General features: G+C 37.3%; 1 protein-coding gene and 1 long non-coding RNA gene across 6 annotated transcripts; one reads left to right on the top strand and one right to left on the bottom strand.

Moving 5' to 3' along the window:
• The first annotated feature begins 2329 nt into the window (after positions 1 to 2329).
• LOC115688994 (uncharacterized) lies at positions 2330 to 10019 on the top strand. 4 transcript variants are annotated; one of them, XM_030614964.2, is made up of 6 exons: positions 2330 to 2443; positions 3594 to 3818; positions 3893 to 4069; positions 4178 to 4402; positions 5855 to 5983; positions 9663 to 10019. In XM_030614964.2, exons 1-6 carry the CDS (start codon positions 2351 to 2353, stop codon positions 9900 to 9902), a joined length of 1089 nt encoding a protein of 362 aa, XP_030470824.1. In that variant the 5' UTR covers positions 2330 to 2350; the 3' UTR covers positions 9903 to 10019. The 4 variants fall into 4 exon arrangements, with proteins under 4 accessions (XP_030470824.1, XP_030470827.1, XP_056173683.1 ...); XM_030614967.2 differs by having other exon boundaries at positions 2352 to 2438; XM_056317708.1 differs by lacking the exon at positions 2330 to 2443 and adding an exon at positions 2457 to 2683.
• Positions 9817 to 20886, bottom strand: LOC115689033 (uncharacterized). 2 transcript variants are annotated; one of them, XR_008817918.1, is made up of 2 exons: positions 19922 to 20886; positions 9817 to 10471 (listed from the first exon to the last, which is right to left on the bottom strand). It is a non-coding gene; the product is annotated as an uncharacterized LOC115689033 (long non-coding RNA). The 2 variants fall into 2 exon arrangements; XR_004006635.2 differs by lacking the exon at positions 9817 to 10471 and adding an exon at positions 17134 to 17548.
• Between the last annotated feature and the right edge of the window lie 1420 nt (positions 20887 to 22306).

The raw sequence follows: 22306 nt of genomic DNA, 5'->3' as shown, positions 1-22306 counted from the left end.
TACAATATGAATGAATACGTGTTTGATTTTACTAACCACAAACTAAATAACTCTGCTTATTATCTGGCAATCAAATCCTATTTAAATTTGAGTCTTTCACCATCACCAATTCCATTCTGCCGTATTTGAGGTTGTGGCTATTTTGTATTCTTCGCTTACGCTTGTTGATGTCAGAGATCCAAGTTATTATTGGGTCAGGTTTTTTTTTAGAAAAAAGAATTGAACACGAAATTTTGAAATAATAGGTGATTTTAATTGGCCATTGAAGTTTTATATTGGATTTTTTTATAAGTGATAGCCTTTTCTATTATGAGTGAAAAAGGTGAGGGAGAGGCAACCAGCTTCTAACGACCTCCAATGTACAGAGTATATTAACGTGTTTGAGTATATTTACTAACTACATCGCATGAGATTAAAGGCAATTTGAGTCTTGACTACACATGATTAGCAACTTGGATGTTCGAGACCGGCGAGCCCATCGTCTTAATCAAAAAGTCTCTCCACACAAGATATGGAGCAATTAGACAATAAAACACGAGCCTTTTAGAGATTTGCTCTTGATATGAATGAAACTTGTGATCTAATGGACAACAGCGCCTCCTTTATCATTTGGCCAACTACCTTAGTGGTAGTAGATGGTCTTTTTCAAGTGAAAAGTAAGTTTTCAGAATAAGAAACTATCTACTAGTATGGGACGACTCTCGTATAGATCAACGAAGTTATTTCTTCATCTTAGGCATTGAACTTTGCATTTCTTCATTATACAGTTTTTTAATGAACATCACATATGTGGACCCCTATAAACTAAGGGCTTCGATCCCACTAGATTTTATATCACAAATTTCACAAGATTAGAGATTGAAAAGCCTAAGCATGAGTAAAAAGAAATCTAATTATTAAGGTTGGACTAATGTAATAGTAAAATATGTGGAGAAAGGGAGAAAATGAAAGAAGTTATTTCTTCATCTTAGGCAAATTTGAATGAAATTCAGATAAATCAAGAAATCTTTAATCATTCAAAGAGCACTAAATCAAGTTTGGCTGATTTTGGAGTGAAAGCAAGGTAAAACTTTTAGTGAGGAAAATATTTTCCTAATGAGATTGTCTAACCTAATGTCGAGACTCCAGCCTGATCTTCAGAATCGTGTAATATAAAATTTATTGATTTTCAATGAACAAATAGCGATCATATTTCTCTTTTAAATAATTAGCATATATACATACATATAATATATATATGTGTGTGTGTGTGTGTTTTCAAAATCGTACTCACTGAAACAAAGTTCTATCTTCATTCTTAATAGATGTCCATTATAAACAATTCACATGTGATATAGAGACTATATGAGTAATATATACATGATTTAGAGACTTTTTATATTCTCTAAAGTAACTGTCATTATATTTGTAACTTACATTTTGACAATCGGAGTACAGATCATGGATTCAAAATCCCCGAAATTATTGCAAAATGCTCAACCTAGTTCTTCAAAAAATTTTATTTCTCATTTGGGTCCTTAAATTATACATTTTTTTTTGTTCGGATTGGTCCTTCCGTTAAAAAGATAATGAAAATGCTCACACAGACTCAAAAATCAACGCCACATTAGAGTGGATAGGACAAATTAGTGTTACATGTATGCTCCTTGTGCTAGCTAGAGAAAATATTTTAAACTTAAGAAAGACCAAACGGGGAGAGAGAGAGAGAGAGAGAGAGAGAGAGAGAGAGAGAGAGAGAGAGAGAGAGAGAGAGAGAGAGAGAGAGAGAGAGAGAGAGAGACGGAGGCCTGCCACACACCAAGTGAGGGCCATCGAGCCCTTACCGGTCGTCGTTCGGGTCCCGTGATCCCTAGCCAGTAGCCCTTGAGGTAGCACAACCCCCATGGGGAGCATCGTGTCCCTCCCCAATTCCCGACCCCAGCCTTCTCTCTATATTTTTTCTTTTTCGAATTGCTTAAATTTTAATACATATATATTGACATTTCCCTATATTTGAATTCTCTATTTTCTTTCTAAACGTCAAGTGAGAATATCGCGTCAGTATTTTTCTTTTTGGTGGGAAAATATCGCGTCGGTCTTGATCAGTGACTTTCCATCCATAATTTTGATGGAAGGATCAATTTGAAAAACGAAATTATATAGTTTAAGAGCCCAATTACTATTTTTTTTTAAGCATAGCAAAAGATCGATTTGAACATTTTGTAATAATTGTTCAGAAATTCCGACTCCGGTGGCCTCCTATTCCCAAACTTGAACGAAGAAAATTATTGGGGCCTAAAATTGGAAATTCGCCCAAGTACTGCGAGTCTAATGCTCGAAAAGCGCAAAAACAGAGGAAGACGACAGAACCATGTCCCTGTCGGGCCTTCCCAGGCCATGCTTGTCCTCCCCAGCTCACGGGCACAAGCAGAGATGTTTCGCACTCTCCCCATCTCCTAGTAAGGTCTCATCTCTCTCTCTCTCTACCCTCTCTCTCTGCAAGTTGTTTGCATTTCCAGTACTGTTCTCACTTGAAGCCTGTGACCCTCGTTTCAGTTCTTGGTTGATCATGAGTATTTGTCGTCTTCGAACTGATATAGAAGTTCATGTGCCTCTTCCGTGCGTTGTTGATTCTGGAAAGTTAATCCGTTTTGCTGATAGTGTGTAGCGGTTGATGGGCAGTGGTCGTTTTTTCCTATGATTGGTAATTATCATCTTTCGAAATGAAGGTTTGGTTACCGAGAGTTTCTGCTTCTTTTCCCTTTCACATTTGAAACACGAAAGAACATTGCAAAGTGGGCTGATAGTCTTGGGTTCAGGTTTCTAACTTGGAACCCTCCATCCAGACATGATGATTCTTTGACAATTTGACATGTTAGATGTACGCCAGTTCCATGTATAAGAAAAGTTCGAATGACTCCAGAATCAATACAATTTGTGAATCCCGTGTTAGGGACTGTGATTCCGTTGATGGGATGGATCCTCCTTGCTAAACTGGCTTTCTTTAGTAATTCTTGAATCCTGTTCCAGATTAAATCACCGTATTGCAGTGTGGCATTGTTCAGTACTTCTATCAGACAAATTCTTGTTTTCCTTTTGTTGTATTTTGGTTGTGGATGGCAATGCTCTCCATGCGACCCTTAGTAGATAAATCCTCATAGGTATGTTTAGGATATGATGATGCTGATTTGGACCTATTGGTCACTTTCATCTAAGTTTCCTAGGTCGGTTTTGTTCTCACCAAGAACCTTATTACCAACCCTGCTACTTCTCCGTAAAGTAAATTTTTTTACTGCATGAATCATGGGGCCTTTGTTAGATTTTCTTCAGTAGGGTAGGACCTGTAGGTGTCATCCAAGTCATGTTGTGTCTTCGATTTTGTCCTCTAAAGTATTTCTTTGCCTCTAGCTCAATAAGGTTCAGCTTAAACAATGCGATGCTTCCATCACTTCCTGTTAGTTCCTTTGCTAAAAAAAGTTTTGACTGATCTTTTCCTTTGGTACACGCTTGATCTGCTCTTTGAATCTGATCAAGATGGCATTGCATGATAATGCCTTGACTTTATTGTTAAATGATGGAAGTGATTAATGTTCTCCTCATGATTTCTTCCTCAGCTCACAATAAGAATGGCTCGTTCCTCAATCGACGAGGTCTCTGAATCCGGTGCTTTTGTTAGAACGCCTTCCGCATTCCATAATTTTATTTCTCAGGATCCAAGTTCTCCTTTCCCTGCCGAATCCGGAAGATACCATCTTTATGTGTCATTTGCTTGTCCCTGGGCATGCAGGTGCCTTGCATACTTGAAGATTAAAGGGCTTGACAAGATCATTGGCCATACGGTAATGGGCATAGTGTTTTTAGTTAGCTCATGCTAATGGTATTTGATCAGCTTTAAGTTATTTGTTTCATGCAGGTAGTCAAATCGAAGTGGGAGAGAACAAAAGATGGTGACACACATATTGGATGGGTCTTCCCAGCTTCCAAAACTGAAGAACCTGGAGCAGAGCCTGACCCTATAAATGGAGCTGGAAGTGTGAGAGAACTTTATGAGATTGCAAGTACGGTCTACTCTGGAAAATATTCAGTTCCTGTAAGTGGCATTTCTGTGAAGTGGTTACTCTATTTCCATTACTGCTCCGTGAGTCTTAAGTTTGCAAGTTGCCAGTGCTCACAACATATGTATTGCGCATTATGATAGGTTCTGTGGGATAAGAATCTGAAGACAATCGTCAACAATGAGAGCTCAGAGATCATTCGCATGCTTAATTCTGAGTTCAATGGTTTAGCAGAGAATGCTGATCTCAACCTTTATCCTCCTCACTTGCAAGCCCAGATAGACGAAGCTAATGGATGGATATACGACTGTATAAACAATGGAGTTTATAAATGTGGGTTTGCCAAACAGCAGGAGCCTTACGAAGAGGTAATATCTTCACTACTGTGAATTGTCACTAATGTTATATGCAAAAATTGCCACTTGTATGCTTTTGAATAATTCTCATTACAGTGGTAGAACATCACTGTTGTTTGACGTAGACAACATATAGACTAGCAAATGACATCTGATATCAGAGATAGGAATGTCAAATATGTTCTATGACAGAGTGATAATGTGGAAATGAATGAGGTGAAAAATAACTTGCTGAAGGTAATTCTCTGACGGCTAATTGAAAAATGTTATAAAAAAGATAATCTGATTAATGTAGATTCTTGCGTGCATCCTTTGTTTTGGATCATTTGTAGGGAAAAATTCTCTGGACTGTTGATACTACCCTATTTCTTCTATAGAGTGGGTGGCTTCATTCTTTGAAATTTTTGGGGGCAGCCCACATAACAGTATTTCTTTAGATGTTTTACTGTCTCCTCAATTATTAGCTGGGTTGGTACCCATAGAGTAAGAATAGGTATGAGGAAGATGCTTTAATTGACTGGGTTTTCTAGGAGTTCTTCCTTCATTTAACTGGAAAATAAGGTTTTGGTATTAAACGTTGCATCAGATAATGGTTTCAATCTCCCTGCCCTAATTGATAGATGGAGTCACAGATGGTTTGTTCAATTTTTCTGGGATCCAAACAAAGCGACCCCCTTTAGCCCTTACTTTCACTATAGTGATGGACGTATTAAGCAAAATGCCGTGCCTCTCCAGATTGGCTGCAAAGATTGATTTCTGAATGGGTTAATGTATCTAACTATTCCACGTTACAATGATTATGTACTTTTGCTGACAACAAAAGATCAGTTTATTGTATAGATCAGTTTTTCTTGCTTAGAGGCGTATTTGGGGTTTAAAGTCAACCTTGCTGAAGATGAACTTCTCTCTCTAGGAGATGGCTTGGATGATCAGATTCTTTTACATGATAAAAAAAATAATTGATAGAGCGCCAAGGGTGGTAACTTATAAACCATCTCATGCAAGAGAGGGATTTTAACACCTCTTGAGCATTGAAAAGGTCATGGGTAGCACGACCACTAAACCAAAAGTTTAAAGGAAAAACCAAGCATCCTAATCATTTCAAAAGAAATATCATCCGAGAATCCGCCAGCGTGAAAGTAATTTTTCTGCTTTCTTTACGAGAATGGTAGACTTCCACAAGTAATTCGTGCTAATGGCAAATTGATTCAAACTCACCAAAATTGGATTCCTTGGGTCTTTACCGTCTCTCAACTTGATACACTCCCTTTCTTCGACTTTCTGGATCTTTCCTTGTAATTTCGTTTTCTAACCAATAAAAATAGGATATTTTTTAAGAGCCCACCTTAAACCAAATTCTTTATAAGGCTACACCTCCTTGGTGCGCTCTTGCGAAGGTTTACTTTTTTCTATTAATAAAACAAGAAAAAAAACGTTCTAGTTGATTCCATTCCATTCTTGCAGGCTGTGGAGAAGTTATACAAAGCTCTGGACAAATGCGAACAAATACTTAGCAAGCAGCACTATATTTGTGGCAATATACTAACCGAGACGGATATCCGGTTGTTCGTCACACTTATAAGATTTGATGAGGTATGATTGATTCTCCAATGCACTCTTTCTTTTGGTTTACTAATTCATACAATACTGTACTTTCAGCATTAAACCATAAATATCAGAACTTTTAGGGTGCACCTATAATTCAATTGGTTTGGATTGGTAAACATTTAGATTTTCTATTGACTAAGAAAATCGCTTACTCTTGAAGATATTATTGAAATACAAGATGGAAATTAAAGTAAAAATTGACTTGTGTCTAAGATTTGGTCGTGCTAGACACTCAGAGGAAACCTTTCTATGTCAAGTTGACATAAGGCTTTGGACTATGTGGTTTTATAGTGACAAGTAAGTACATTTGCGGAAATCACTGGTCTTGTTTGACACTCGGAGGAAACCTTTTCTATTTTGAACAGAACAGTTTCCTTACCTAAAAAATTTGTTTCCTTTTCTGTTGGTCAAGTTGACATAAGGGTTTGGACTATGTGGCTTACAGTCAATGAAGTAGTATTGTATAGAAGTAAATGCATATGCAAAAGTCACTGGCAAAGTTTAGGTGGTTCAGCCGTGTCTCTTGAGGTACCCAATTTGTGATGTCTGTGAGAGCTATGAGCATTCTCTCTATGATAATTCTATCATCTACAAGGGGGGCTCAATTTTATTTCTTTTTGCTGTTGAAGTATGCTTGTGTTGGTCTTCCATACCACAGAGACAAGCGCCTTTTCCTTTCTTGTAGCTGTAAACTGGACTGGAATGAGGAAGGAATGGAATCGATCCTACGACTAATAGTCTATCCATCTTCCTTTCTTCTCTTTCTCTCTCTCTCCATATATATATATATATATATATATGTTTGTATGTATGTATAATTAGAGAGTGGGGGGAAGATCAACTATTAGGAATTAGTATATCAATCTATCTGACTAGGGAAAATAGGTTGGCCACCAGCTGCATTTCTATGGGGTTTAAAAAATTGGGGGATTACCCCTAGGTAGCCTGCCATGGAATAATGGTTTTTATGGTGATTTAAGGCTTTTTTAAAGATGTAGTTGTATCGTAATCTCTGACCTAACACTGAAAATGTATTATTGGCGGAGAAGATGTTGGAGAGAAACCTGATGAACAGACATTAGAAGTCTTCATATAGACTTCTGCCTAAAGTAGAGAAGCTATGAATAGAGTTCACCACGAAAAGGTGCAGCTACTTGCATTACTAATCATTTAGATTCAATTGTCTTTCTTTGTCCTTTTCTCTTCCTGATAAAGATAAGGGCATTGGTTTTCTTTTTCTTTTTCCTGAAAAAGATAAAATATCATTGAAAAAATCCATAAATGGCTAATTGTGCATAACAAGGATTACTCTTTTCTACATCAGAATTTCGAGGACCTCAAACATATTAATTGCTGTCTAGAAAGCAATTCCTAGGAGGCTGTTCTGTCTTAACTTCTACTGGACAAGCCAGAATCACAGTGAGACACATCAACCATTTCCTTTCTTCCCATTATTATGCATAGATGTCCCTGCAAGCTTGGGGATGAACTTAGTTTGCATGGGTAGTTTCTAATAAAAGGCTTGAACTAACCGTAAGTTTGCAAGGTTTTTGACATGCAACCTAGTTGTCGGAAACAGAGTTGGGCCAGGACTTAGGCTCTTAGTTCCAGAGTAGAACCTTTAACTTGTTTGTGGTCTTTTACAAAATCTGGTAGTGCTTTGATTTTTCTTTTAAAGGGTGAGAACTTTGAGTTATCTAGGCATCTTTGCCATGGATAAATGCTTGAATCACAAATGTTGGCCCCACTTGTCAACTTTAAATGCAATAATGCTATCAATTTTGCTAAAAGCTGTTTGTTCTAAAGTGAGGAGAAGACATGGAAATAAGGAGATGCCAGCTTAAACCTAAAAAACAAAAGGATGACATTTATCATCTATCATTTTTTAATCATTGTCAAGATAGTCGATTGGAAACATCTGTCTTCATAGAAAAATGAGACTCTGGGTTTTATATACTATTAGAGCTAGGTAAGAACTTTCTAGTTTAACCTATCTTATGCAAAATGGTTCTGCATGTATGGGAATCAGGAATCAACCCGGAAAGCCCGGAGTCAAACTTCCAGGGTGAATTGCAATGATTTCCCCATTATATATATTGGTTAACACTGCTTTTGCCACTGACAATGTTTCAACAACTGACCTGAAATTACATCTTATGTGTTTTACTCTTTTCATTATTTTGCAGCATCGAAATCATAAATCGATCACTTCTGGAAATATTTAACAATCGATAAGTCACTAATTCATCTTCCTCTTTTCATTGGTGCCAGCTATTAAAATCCCTTTTTCTGTAGTTCTGCTGTTATGTTGGTGGCCATCCTGAGGACTTCCATGGAAGGAAGGAATAGACTTTGGTATAGATGTATGGACTTTTCAGTTTGAGGATTAGGACGAAACAGAGTTTTAAAGATTTGCGCATTTTATGTCTAAATTTGTCTTAGGATTAACGGTAAACAACTTTGTACTAGTTATGAAGAGTAAATCGTGTAGTCTCCAAGGATGGGGCAGTCCAAACAAATTGATGAAGGGTTCAGACAGATCTTTCATACAAAAAAGAAGAAAGGAAAGAAAAGAAACCCAAGAACTCTCGTTTTAATTGGTCATTCTGACCGGACCTCATTTGCAAGTGAGCTCTTTCGGTAAGGTAATGCCATGGAGCAGCAAGAGCATGAAAAGCCATTTACAAGGTCAATGCTAAAATGACCGTTCTATATGTTCAACGACATTCTAATGAACATTGCTATATACAAATGAATTGTCCACTATTACCAGAAATTTAACCATCTATGTATTTATCTTTGATGGTACAAGAGGTGCTTTCCATTCCAGAAGAGGTATAATAAAAGAAGTGGGTGATAAGGTAATGGGTTATTGGATAATGATAATCTGTAGAAATGAACAGACCACCCACCTATGATCTTTTCGCTGCAGTAGTGCAGTCCCAGTACTTGTTTTTCCATCTGCAGTGTGATGGAAATCTCAAAAATCTATGAATATCTATACTTCCTAGAGATTTTACATCTTTGATCATTGCCAATGGTCACAATGCTCTACCAATAGTTTCATAATACCTACCGAAACCCTCCAGATGGAATGTTTAGGAAAATACTGTCTTGACTCTGCTTTATTAGTTGGAGTTGTTGACTCTATACAGAATCATAAATACCAGTTCTGCACCATATTCGAGGGTAAGATTGTCTATACTGTTTGGCTTGAGCTGCATATATGAGTCTTCATGTGTCTGCTTTTACATGATCGTGTGATACCTGTATTCTGAACATGTCCGTGTTAGGAGCATACCTATTGTTAAATAATTCAATCAGAGGAAAATTTTAATCACACAGATATAGATTTAAGTGGGTCTAGCAGGCATGCACTAGTCAAGGTCTCTTGCATGTGGTTTATATTCAGAGAAATGTTTATGACATACATCTATTGTGCTGAAAGGAACTCTAATGTGCATCTGCTCACTCCCTCACATTACACTAGTATGGACATACTGCTTCTTTGTTCCTGATGCTGCATAGTATTGAAAAGTTGGAGCAAAGCCCACATCATGAGAAAGATAATTTAAATTATCACATGAAATCTCTCTTGTGCTATTCTGATTTACTCATTCATCACACCTATTTCCTGAAGTTTTAACTTTTGTCATGACAACAGGTCTATGCAGTTCTTTTCAAGTGTAACAAAAAACTTATACGGGAGTATCCGAATTTGTTCAACTACACAAAGGACATCTTTCAAATCCCAGGCATGAGTAGCACCATCAACATGGATCACATCAAGCTCAACTATTACGGAAGCCATCCTTCAATGGATCCATTGGGTGTTATCCCTATTGGCCCCAACATTGATTATTTTTCTTCTCATGACAGAGGAAGGTTCTCTCTATCAAAATGATAACATCTAAGGAAGTTCAAGGTTTTGACGTTTGGTTCCATGTGTTGTGAAGAAACAAACCAGAGATAACTGTATTCTGGCAGTCACCTTAAGAAAGTCAGTCCTAGTTATCCTCGATCCCCTATTTATCGGTCACTGGATCTTGCTTGGAAAGTTTCTTTGTTGCTTCTTTGCGGGTTTTGTGTTATCCCCAACTTCATCTAGACAAATGCCTGTTCTTCCCTCATCTACTCGTTAGGGACATGCATTCATAAGTTGTTACTAGATCTGCGTGGTATAGAGGACCGCTCTTGATTGTTTTTTATTCTTCTTTTGCACTATACTGTTCCTAACTAAGTATTTGGTGAAAATCTGCACCGCAATTTGGCATAAACAGCATCATAAAGAGTTTATGCCAAAGAGTTTGTGCCCAACAATTACTTCAGCATCAGTTGACCAGCCAATTCAAACGGCATGGTCCGGTTTTTATCAATCACCCGGTTGAGCGGTTGAATAACACAAGGTTTGACCGTTTCTTGACCAAATTTTGTACTTTGACGAGAAATCGAGGTAGTTGGGGATGGCCTGATCTAGATTGAAGTAACAAATCAAATAGCAAAAAATCAGCATGATTATAATGCAGAACTCTCTACAAATCATAATAAGAGTAACATATCAAGCAGAGCATCCGTGAGGGATCATTTAAAGATTTTTCCTGACTTGTTTTATTCAATTTCCATGTAGATCCTAGTGTTATCTTTTGGTTTAACTTTCATTAAGATTATAGGAGGTGATATCTCTATATTATGTACAAAATATCAAAGAAATTAGTCTGCTTCATTGACTCATTACTTTGTTTATCTTCATGGTATCAGAGCCATACAAATGCACGGTTATATTTTCTTGTTAAAAAAAATTCAGTTGAACCGTGTGGTCTCCTTCTTCAATCCTGAAATTCCCATTTCATTCAAAACCAATGTGGCAAACTTGGTTACATTGAAGCTCAATAAAAACGACTTTTTACTTTGAGAGACATAAGTGTTGTCTTTGATTGAAAGTCAGGTCTTACTTGAGTACAGGAGAAATTGTCGCATCATTGCAGATTCAAACGTCAGAAAATGCAACCAAAATCCATAGTCCAAAAATTTACATCAAGTATGCATAGTGACCGCCTCATCTCGGATCATCGGCACACTCTTAGAAGAGGTTCTTGGAAATGCTGTTGGACTTCGAACGATAGCATAAGTATGGAAAGCTCTCGGCAATCATTTCAAGCAAAGTTCGATGACTCATGAACTTGATCTCCTTGGAAAACTTTAATACGTAGGGGAAGAAAAAAAGTCCTTATCTATTTATCTTTGCTACTTTAAATTTATTTGTGATTAATTTTTCCATTGGTAAATTCATATCGGATGTTAATAATTTCAAACTCACGAGATGAAAATGGCATCCAAACACTAGAGCGGATGCTCGTATGGCTAATAATCCAAGTAATCTTGTGAACACAATTCCTTACCACGGCCGCGATAATGTGATAATTCATAGTGGTACATCACTCTCGTTTACTCATGTTGGGACTAGTTGATTTGGTAATGAAACTGGTCACTTTTGACTTTATACAATTGAAGAAAGAGCTCTTATCATTTTTCTCAATTGACAATAGATTATACTTGCCATTTTGAGTTTGATGCCTTTGGTTTTTTAATCAAGGACTCCAGGAGACAGCAAGTGACGTTAACGTGAACTAATCATCAAGGCCTATATACTAATAAAGACCCGCATTTCTCATAGAAAAAAAGTTGTGGACGAACTTATGTGACATCATTAATTTGGCCATCTAAACAATCATGATTTACAGCTTTTGTGGTGTGATGATTTGATTTTAGCATAAAAATTAACTGACACTTTATGTACAACTTGTCAAATTAGCAAAAGTTCAAGATTGTCATTTTCTTTATCTGATTCTCGATGCTCCCATCCATTGGAGTAAATACATGGTGATACTTGGAGACCGAGCCCAATTCCTTCCATACAAAAATTTTGATGTTATGCTGTATTATTGATGATTTCTCTCATTATTGTTGGTTGTATGCACTGCAGCTAAAGTTCTAGTTTTTTGGGATTTTCCTATCTTTTTAGAAATTGTTAGAAAATCGACTTGATAGTAAAATTTGAACTTTTTAATCTCATGAAGGGGTGAATTCACAAGCAATAATTTTCTCACATATCTTCATGAATGTGGCATACAACGGCAACTCTCTTGTCTAGGTACACTAGACCAAAATGGTGTTATTGAGAGGAAACATTGACACATTATCAAACTCATGCTTGCTTTATTTGAAGCTTCTATGCCACTCAATTATTGGGTGAAAACTTTTACAATAACGAATTATTTGATAAATCGGCTTCCTTCTACTTAAATGGGCAACCAAAGCCCATACTCGGTCTTATTCAAGAAGGACCTTGATTGATCATTGCTCCGAGTATTTGGCTCTCATTGTTATTTATATTTATGCAACCACATGAACAAATTTGTCAAGTACTCTTTGATGTGTGTTTTTTTGGGTTATAGTGAAAAACATAAAGGATGCTATTGTCTTCACCAATCACTAGCAGTGTTTATATATCTCGACATGTTTTTAATGGGTATTATTTTCCTTTTGCCTCCGCTTCTCAAGTTATTGCTACGATTGAAAGGGAGCTATTGCAATGGAATTTTAACTTCAAGTCCATGACAAACAAAAGATGTAGGGATCATTGGACTATGCCCCAATCTAGTCCAGAATTTGTTCCGAGGATTGTTCTCCAACAAATCTCGACTCTACACGAGAACGTTCAAATCTATCTGCTGAAATAGAACCGGACTCAAATGCTTCATTTACTACCATCTCTAATCATATTCCACAACCAGTGGAGAGGGGATCTTAGTTTAGTCTCAAAATGAAGCTGCCACATCCTCAATACATCCCACGATAACTGGTTCTAACACCTCATGAAGCTAAATTCAGGGCATGTCAATCTGGCAGTATCATCTATCCCTCCTAAGCCATGCACTATCCATTCAGCCTTAAAACACTCCAGTTGGATGATCGCTATGCTTGAGGATTTGAATACTCTTGCAATCAACAAAACATGAAAACTTATTCCCTATCATCCATCAATGAATGTGGTTGGATGTAAATGGTTGTCCTAAGCAAAGCTAGATGCAGATGGTTCACTTGATCAACTTAGAGCCCGACTTGTTGCAAAAGGCTTCCATTAAGAGGAGGGCGATGATTTCCTAGAAAATTTTAGTCCAATAGTCAAAACAAGCCACCATTTGCACTGTTCTATCCATTGCCATTGTTTAGAGTTGGGAAATTCGCCAAATAGATTTTTAGAATGCCTTCCTACGCAATAGTCTCAATATTCCTATCTATATGGAACGACCACATAGCTTCTGTGGTTCATCTCATTCTAATCATGTCTGCTTACTACGGCTTGCCATATGGGCTCAAACAACCTCCTAGAGTATGGTTCAACAAATTCAACAACTTTCTTTTTGAGTATGAATTCTTTTACAACACTGTTGATCCATCACTATTTGTCTATCATCATCATGGTTATATTTTGCTCTACATAGATGCTATAGTCCCACCTAACAATTATTGAACCATCTTGTGCATGCACTAGGGGTGAGCAACTTGGACCGCCCAAACCGGGATCGGACCGGACTGGACCGGACCGACGGGTTTGGTCCGGTTCTCGAGACTATCGGTCCGGTTCTCGGTTCCTAAAAGCGGAACTGGTTTTCGGGCAGTCCGGTTCCCGGTTCCAAGGGGGAACCGGACTGGACCGGACCGACTATTTAATATATATTTTTGTTATTTTTTTCTTTAAAAAAATTAATAAAATGTGAACTAAACTCTAAGTGAACTTCATTATCATAAATTCATTGATAAAAATTAGTAAAATGTGAATTAAACCCTAAGTGAACTTCATTGACATAGATTCATTGACAAAAATTAGTAAAATGTGAACCAAACCTTAAGTGTTTAACCCAAAAAAAAAACTAAACTCTAAGTGACCGGTTCCATTGGATCGGACCGGCGGTCCGGTCCGGTCCGCGGTTCCCAAAATTGGGAACCGGTTCTCTCGGTCCGGTTCCCGGTTCCACCTTGGAACCGGACCGAACCGGGAACCGATCACCCCTAGCATGCACTTAATCAAATGTTTTCCATGAAAGACCTCAATACTCTTCATTATGTATTGAGCAACGAAGTCAATCGCTCCACCAATGGACTCTTTCTCTCGTAATGAATATATGCCTTGGAACATTTGAGTTGAGCATCCATGACGCAATGCAAGCCAATTGCTACTGCCATAACTACTAAGTTGCCCAACACTAAAACACAGTGATAAGCTGTATGCTTATTCATCTCATTTTCGAAGCATTGTAGGCTCTCTTCAATACTTTACCCTCACTCGTCCGAATCTCTCCTTATGGTAAACATCGTTGGCCAACATATGCATGCCATACCTGTTGCTTACTATCAGATGGTCAAACATATTCTTCGATATGTTTGCAGAACTTTGCACCATGGCCTCCGTATTTTGTCTTGTGGTTCTCTTTATTTAATTGGCTTTGTCGATACATACTACGCTAGGTGCAAACTCACCCTAACGTTCTACTTCTGGTTTTTGTACTTTTCTCGGCTCAAAGTGTATTTCATTGTGTGCCAAGAAACAACTCATTGTGGCCTGCCGCACAATTGAAGTGAAATATGGGCTCTTGCTTCGACAACCACAATACTCATTTGGATTCATACATATTGCATGATGTTGAGATCTACCAACCGCGGCCTTTGTAACTTTTCTTGGACAACATGTTAGCGTTAAGTCTCACAACTAATTTAGTTTTTCATGCTCTAACAAATCATATTGAGATCAATCGTCATTTTGTAAAAGATTGTTCTCAATCTATAGTGACTCAATGAGTTCCGTCTTCCTCACAAGCTGTTGATATTTTCACTAAACCATTGACTCGAGTTAGTTTTGTCAATATGTGAATCAAACTTGGTCTCTGGTCCTCCCCATTAACCGGCTTGAAGGGGAGTATTGAAAGTAACAAATCAAGTAGTAAAAAATCAGTATGATTATAGTGCAGAATATTCTACAAAATCAGCATGGAGAAAACACATGAAGCAGAGCATCCACAAGCTAATCATTAGGAGATTTTTTCTTGATTTGTTTTTATTCAATTTCCAGTTAGATCAAATCGTTATCTTTATGTTTAACTTCTAAAAAGATTATTAAGGTGATATCTCTCTATTCATATCGGAGAAAGCATCAATGAAATCAGCGTACTTCATTAACTCAATTCTTTGTTTATCTTCAATCTCTTGCAGATAAAAGAGCATCCACCAAAGTGGTGCGCTCATGTTGGTATATACAAGGGTCAAATATGAGTTTCTCTCACTTCTGAATTTTCCATGAAAGCCTCAACAAAAGCATGGTAAGATTACATCTATTGAACTTATAAAAGTTTTATTACTATATTAACTATCTGTAATGACCATGATTCGAGGAGTAAGTTCTGCTCAAATCATGGCGTTTATCACATTTCATTATTTTCCTCATCCAAATGACACTTTAGGTGCAATAATGAAATAATCGTGCTTTTATTAGTAGAGTTTCTGACTTTATCGACTCGGCGGTTCAATCTGAGTGTCCAGCGAACTGAAACCAGACTTATTATTTTCCCGGTCCGGTGTATGATGTTAAACTAATCGATCTAGTGTTTATGCTTCATCAAGTGTGCATGTTACATGTTTTGAATAAGAAATATGTGCTTCTTTCTGTTTTTATCTTTTCTTCGTGCACGCCATCGAAAAGCTAGTGTTTTAATTTTACAATGAGCAAACGCTTACTTCCTACAAGATTATCCAATGCCTAGTACAATTGGTACAAATTGACATTTTTAATCTCATCTTATCTTATTCATAAATTATATTATCTCTATACTTGTGTAATTGTTTTCATGCTATGAAATACATGGTGCCGCGACCTCCCCGCGAGAACATAAATTATGCCCATCTTATAATTATGTTCATATCAATAGTTTTGATCGTGCATTGAGTCGTGCTCACATATTAATTTAGTAACATCCGAAAACATGTTCTTGTGATGGATCACAGTCCACCAAAGATAGTCTGACCGTGCATTTATTATATCACGCTCGTCCATTAGGTTTCTATAAACTTATGGTTAGACTCGTTTGCCTAGTAGAGGTTTCATCATTAATGATGTTAAAGCATGAACAAGTTACATCAAACAATGATTAGTTGTTCACATAAAATAAGAACCCCACAGCATATCCCAACGCATCTTTTTGCTAATTTAGCTGCTTGAGCAACTTTTGGTACCGCAATCTTGATCAATTGGAGTCGGCGAGTGAGACAATAAATGTATTTACCATATATGAAACTAAATTTCTCCACCCATTCCTTCGAGTCAAGCCTCTTGGTCTGTCATTATACCTCGAGAAGTAGAAAGAATTGCAATCCTTATCGTGCTTAAAATTTCTAGGAATTTGTCGACAGTTCAAATAGATTTATCGGTGAATTGAGATGGACACTTAATCATGAGTAGAGCGCACTTATGCACAACCATTCACTCGCCTCATATGATTCTTGTCTCATCATTATATGATTGACCTCGAATATGATGAATTCAAAGATTATGAAAGAAGAGGACGCACATCACCTATCCCTTTCTTCTAAGCATGAAGTAAGTCATTGCTCGCATGTGAATAACTTGCCAACAAATCTCAATGCAATAAAGGTGCGAGACGAACTCCATCCATTATCATGCAAAATTGCACATATCACTAAATTCACAAAGGGTCCAATCCAATGGCAGCAACTTCCCCTTACTTTAAGAACATAAAGCACTTAGATCAATTTTTTTTTAAAAAAAATCAGCTTGATTGATTGAATCAACTTTCTTTTTTCATTACGCAGAAGCACGAGCATGGAGACCCGGTTACTTGGAAACCCATGGAACACTAACCACACATTTGGCTTGTACAAGTGACTATGACCAACAATTTGCATGCAATTCGTGGGATTTGAACGCGTGGCCCTGATTGAATGACTATCATTGTCACCATGGAACCTTAGCCACCCGAGTGCCACAATCGAGACAAATTCGAAAACCCGTTTGTTGCCAGATATCTACTCCACTTTATCAACCAAAAAAGCCATCTATTAAGGGGAAGAACATAAAACACCCTTCTCAATTAGGTAAATTCTTCGGTACATGCATAAGACCGAGGTATATAAGGGATCATTTACAAACGCTCAACATTGCTTTACCTATGTAATGTTCATATCACATTGCCCCATTCATTATAAACATTGTGCCTTGATGAATTTGCTACAAATTTCTTGTAAAGCTGATGAAAATGTTCTCCAAAAGGCCAGCATGATTAGACCAAAGAGGCAACAACGGTCGTCGGAAATACCTATGCTGTCTGCATTTGACTCGTGACTATGGAATCACCTATTCACTTTGTGATCTCCAAGACAAATCAATAGTAGATCGACTGCTCATTGCAAAATTTCTAAGATGTGGGGGAGTAATCCCACTACAATCCCCTTTGAAAACGACTGATAATGATTTAAGCGCTGAGGATACAAGGATCAGATATGATGAGGAGCAACTAAATCAAACATGATAAGCATGGTACAAGATTTTTATATGGTACACAGCCTGCGTACTCATTTTCTGACGCAACCCACATCACCAATAATTTGATGGACGGGTTGGGTAAATACAAAAAAAATTGCACTAACCGATTCATTACTGCGAAGCCAATTTAATGCTATGATTAAAATTGAACTTCGTAACTTCGATTTTGCGATTCAATTTTTTTTTTTTTGTCGAGCTGAACTCCTTTTTGGTATCTAAAAAAAAAGGCTTCTAATTGAGTATTTTGGTTCATGATTTTCAATTACATTGATACTTACATAACTGAATCACTGGATGTTTTTGTGGTCTAAATTGCATTAATCTACATAGTTTTATCGGCCAATTTATTTGTAACTAGATGGAAGCAAATCCATATCAATAATGTAGGCACAGAGGAGATACCATTTTCAAGTTATTATGAATTTAAGGAAAGAGAAATTGAAAAATGTTGCCAAAAAATTATGGAATTTAGTTGTTAATTTGGAAATGGGGTGATTCCATATATATAGCCACAAATGTGATGATTTCACATATTCAACTTTGATCGGATACTAAAAATCAAATACTAATAAATATCAATAATGATATATGCACACTAAGGGTGATCGGTTTCAATTTGGGTAGATTCCAAATAAGGGGAACCTACCTTGTCAAGATCAGTTTCCCATTTTTGGAATTGGGAACCGTCCCTATTAACCCTGGAACCGGCCTAGTAAACCAGCCAGTACTCAAATCGAGTAAATATAACAAATCTCAGTGAAGTTATGGAAACAACCACAGCAGAATACCAGCTTCTCCATTTCACAACTGAATAACGTAAGAATAAGAAACATTTTGGACAAGATAGTTGGTGAACAGACAAGAAAATTAAAGACAACATGCCTTCACAATCTGTCAACCCAAGCTACATATTTATACTATATAAAGAAAGGTTGGTCCCATCCAGACATTGATTTTCAACATGACAATTGAAAGACGCTTGTTTGTTGCCAATAATTAGCAATGGAAGAGAAAACGGCCTTCATCACTCAACAAAACCGATTAGGTCCCAGTTGAAAATCAGTTTGATCCGGTTCTACCTTAGAACCGGCCTTGGTAGAAACGATGGTTCAGGGCCCCGAACTGGGAACCGGTTCGCAATTTCTGGAATCAGGAATTGAATCGGTCTTTATATAAACTGGCCTTGAATCGATTGGATAAGGATCGATTTGAGCCGATTCCCGGGTTGAACATGCCCGGTTGCTCACCTCTAATTACACACATCTAATCATTATAGCCCTCAGTTGCAAAAATATGATAACTTAAACCCTAAACTATGAAACAGCACGATGTTTTCATAGTATGAATCTCTATCCAACCAAATCAATGGTCCCATTTTAAATGGTATGAAATTCTTTTTTCACTTCCCAAAATGATGACAATTTCACAAATCAAGGTTGAGTTGAGTGACTAGAAACGGAAAAAAAGTTTACTACATATTGTGCATGTGAATCCAACTCAAATGTACTATTAGATGAGGTAGGTCCCTAGCGAGACTCACATAATATGGGTACACCCAATACTTGCTTGTAGAAACTTCTTTCGGAAGCACTTAAAAATCTGTCGATAAAGTGATTCGTTTTTCTTTCTTTTTTTTAGAAATCACGGGAAATTTAAGAAGAGAACCAAATCATTCATCTCCTTTGGGGCATTGTGATGGTGTGCTAGTAGGAGACACGCTAACGAATGGTACAATGTGGTGTAGTGTAGTGTGTGTACCTATTTTTAACCACGAGAAAGCTGCGACAAGGCAAATAATATAGTCCCCAGCATGCATTTGCTTTGCCTTTCTTGTGTCTTGTGATTTTGTTTTACATGTTGATTCCCCAGTACACACACCCCCAAGATAGACAAAAAACAATTGACACTACAACACAGAGAGAGAGAGAGAGAGAGAGAGAGAGAGATGCCATGTTCATGTGTCATATGTGGAGATGTGTGAATTAGGTATTATTTACATGGGAAAAAGGAAAAAAGAGCACAAACAAAGCATTGACTTTGATTGGCGTATCCGCACATGTATTGTCAATTTCTCATACCGTATGTGGCCTTGCATGTCCCCTAATTTTGTGTTTTTTTTTCTCTTTTTAATTATGTGGACGGGAGAAATTCTTTGGAGATTTTGAATTTGTATGACTGAAATCATCCATTACCATCAAATTCAAATGAACCCAAGAAAATGAGACATATTGGTCCATGACAAAAGAATGTCATCACTATCATTGGCTAAAAATATAGTGAATTTGAGGGGGGAAATAACAGAGAATTACCTGGGCTAAGTATTGGGGGAGACAAGCCATTGAACAAGGAGTCCCCTTTTTGTTGGTGAATGAGTGATTGAAGCTGCAAGATGACCTGATATGATGCCCTCTAATTTCATCTTAATGTAGCTAATTTTGAAACAAGTTTCTTGACCTAGCTTGCTAGGTAAAAGTTTGTTTGGGTGAGTAAAAATTGAGACCCTTGAAACTTTAAAGAACATACATGATATGCATTCTCATGTATTTTCGAAAAAAAACCAGAACTATGCAAGCTTGGGGTATGTAAAAACCCGTTTGAGATGCGATATGATTGCATCACGATGCCTAGGATGCGATCTGTGCATCCGTTGCTTGATTCAACCAAAGTTAAAATCTTTTTACACCAAGCCAGCCATACCTTTGTTTTATGCGCAATAGATTGTAGTCAATCGAGTTCACTGAATGAAATCGAAATGAGTCGTTATGATTCGACTCTTACCGATTCTAATAGCAAGGATTCGTGCAAACTTCACTGGATCGACCGAAAAAGCATCATTTGCAAAGACAACGCAAAGTCAAACTGTCCATGGATAGATAAGCTTAGAAATCCAGACTTTGCAGGTATATATGCAGACGGAAAGACTAAATTGAAAGAGAGAAAAGGGGGAACAAAAACAAGGAACAGGTTTTAAATTATGAGTTAATTACCAGATCATGCTGGCAGCTTCAACCTCTCAAACCAACACACATGTATGCCCACAAGACCAGTCCCCCAGAGAGACCAAACCCATAAACGAGGAATCGAAGGAGTGATGAAGCGTCTTAGCTCTCTGTTGGAAAGCCTTTAAAGGAAACCTTCCCAGAGAGAGAGAGAGAGAGAGATTTATGATACCTAAGGATTGACAAAAGAAGGCACGAGAGAGAGAGAGATTGATTTATGATACCTAAGGATTGACAAAAGAAGGCACGAGGCGTGCATGTCTTTGGTTGGAAACCCTCGTGACTCTTTTTTCCCTTTGTACATATATATAAAAAAAGCATTATTTTATTAATGTCAGAAAGAGATTTTTTTTTTTTACTTGCTCACGAGACATAGTGTTCTTGTCCACCCAAATCAATCAGTGCACGTTCGACTAGCTTTATCGATTTAGAAAAAAGAATCTAACGAAATGATAATACTTCAAGAACGATGATTGGTATAGCCAAACACATATATGTCGTCTTTCAAGAGTTCCTAAAAAATTTCTCTCTCTAAGACATTGTAGATGGTGTATTCAATGGCAAGTTTAGGTCATTACAGCTATTGATGCTGACTCTCTCTCTCTCTCGGGCGTCTTAATATGAGTACAAAATAATATGTAAATATGTATAAAAAGGGGGACCACTTGGGTCTCTCTGTAGACATTAAGAAACGGTTTAAGCAGTTTGGTTAAAATTGATTGAGGGATGAAAAAGTAGTAATTGAAGGCGTGTATTGCTGTAAAGAAAGGCACGAGAGCTCCTATAAATTCATCATGAAGAACAAAATGTATGTAGGAGAGACATTATCATTACTAGTGAAGAGATATCATGAGAGGTTAATAAATTGACCCAAGTCCTCCCTGGAGCTTTAACTTGCTTTATTTCTTCTCAATTTGTTAATTTATGCTTGTCAAGCATACATCTGCAATTAATGATGAAAAGTTTCATGGATCATCTCAGAAATTAACATTTCGCCAGCCTTCCCTTGTTTCTTTTCAGCATAGTTTATGTCTTCTCGTTTGAAATGTATGCTTGGCACATGCCAATTAACTCTGAAGATTTTTTTGTGGGTCATTTCAGAAATACACACATGAGCATGTTATTGATCTGACACCATCTCTGAAAATAGTTATCTCCAGCAATAATGCACAAGAATAATCAGCCCCATTGAGCAAATGCATCACATTAGCATCACAATTTATGAGAGAAGACTGTTAACCCTGGCCAGTTTGGTGGAATCAGTTGAGGGGCATCCTTTTGTCTTTAGCTTTGGGTGGTCCTTGTGCCTGTCTGTGGTGTCCAGTGGCTTTGACAAACAATGACATCTGGACAAAGCCCTAATGGAAGGAGAAATGGACCACAACTTTATCATTGTTTAATTAGTTGATCAAGGGGATAGGAGACTCACATGGCTTTGCTTTGTATTGTAGCTCAAAGAGCTGAATCTCCCCCCATTTGATTAAGGTTGGTGGTAGTGGTGGTTGTGAATAAAGCAATCCAAATTAGGGTTTTCTTTTAGAGACTGCTTAAGCGTTTTTTCTTTCCTTCCTCTTCCTTGAGGCCCCACTTGATGTGCTGGTTTTTTTATTTCTTTGGTTATTATCTTTTCTTTATAGATAAGGTTTTCAGATGCCTTTTGTTTGTCCCTCATCATCCACCATCTCTTCTGTTGAT

The sequence above is a fragment of the Syzygium oleosum genome, unplaced genomic scaffold (assembly GCF_021117445.2).
Source record: "Syzygium oleosum isolate NSW1041296 unplaced genomic scaffold, Sole_v2.1 Sole_v2.14, whole genome shotgun sequence".
NCBI lineage: Eukaryota > Viridiplantae > Streptophyta > Magnoliopsida > Myrtales > Myrtaceae > Syzygium > Syzygium oleosum.
This window is presented reverse-complemented; position numbering and strand designations above follow the sequence as displayed.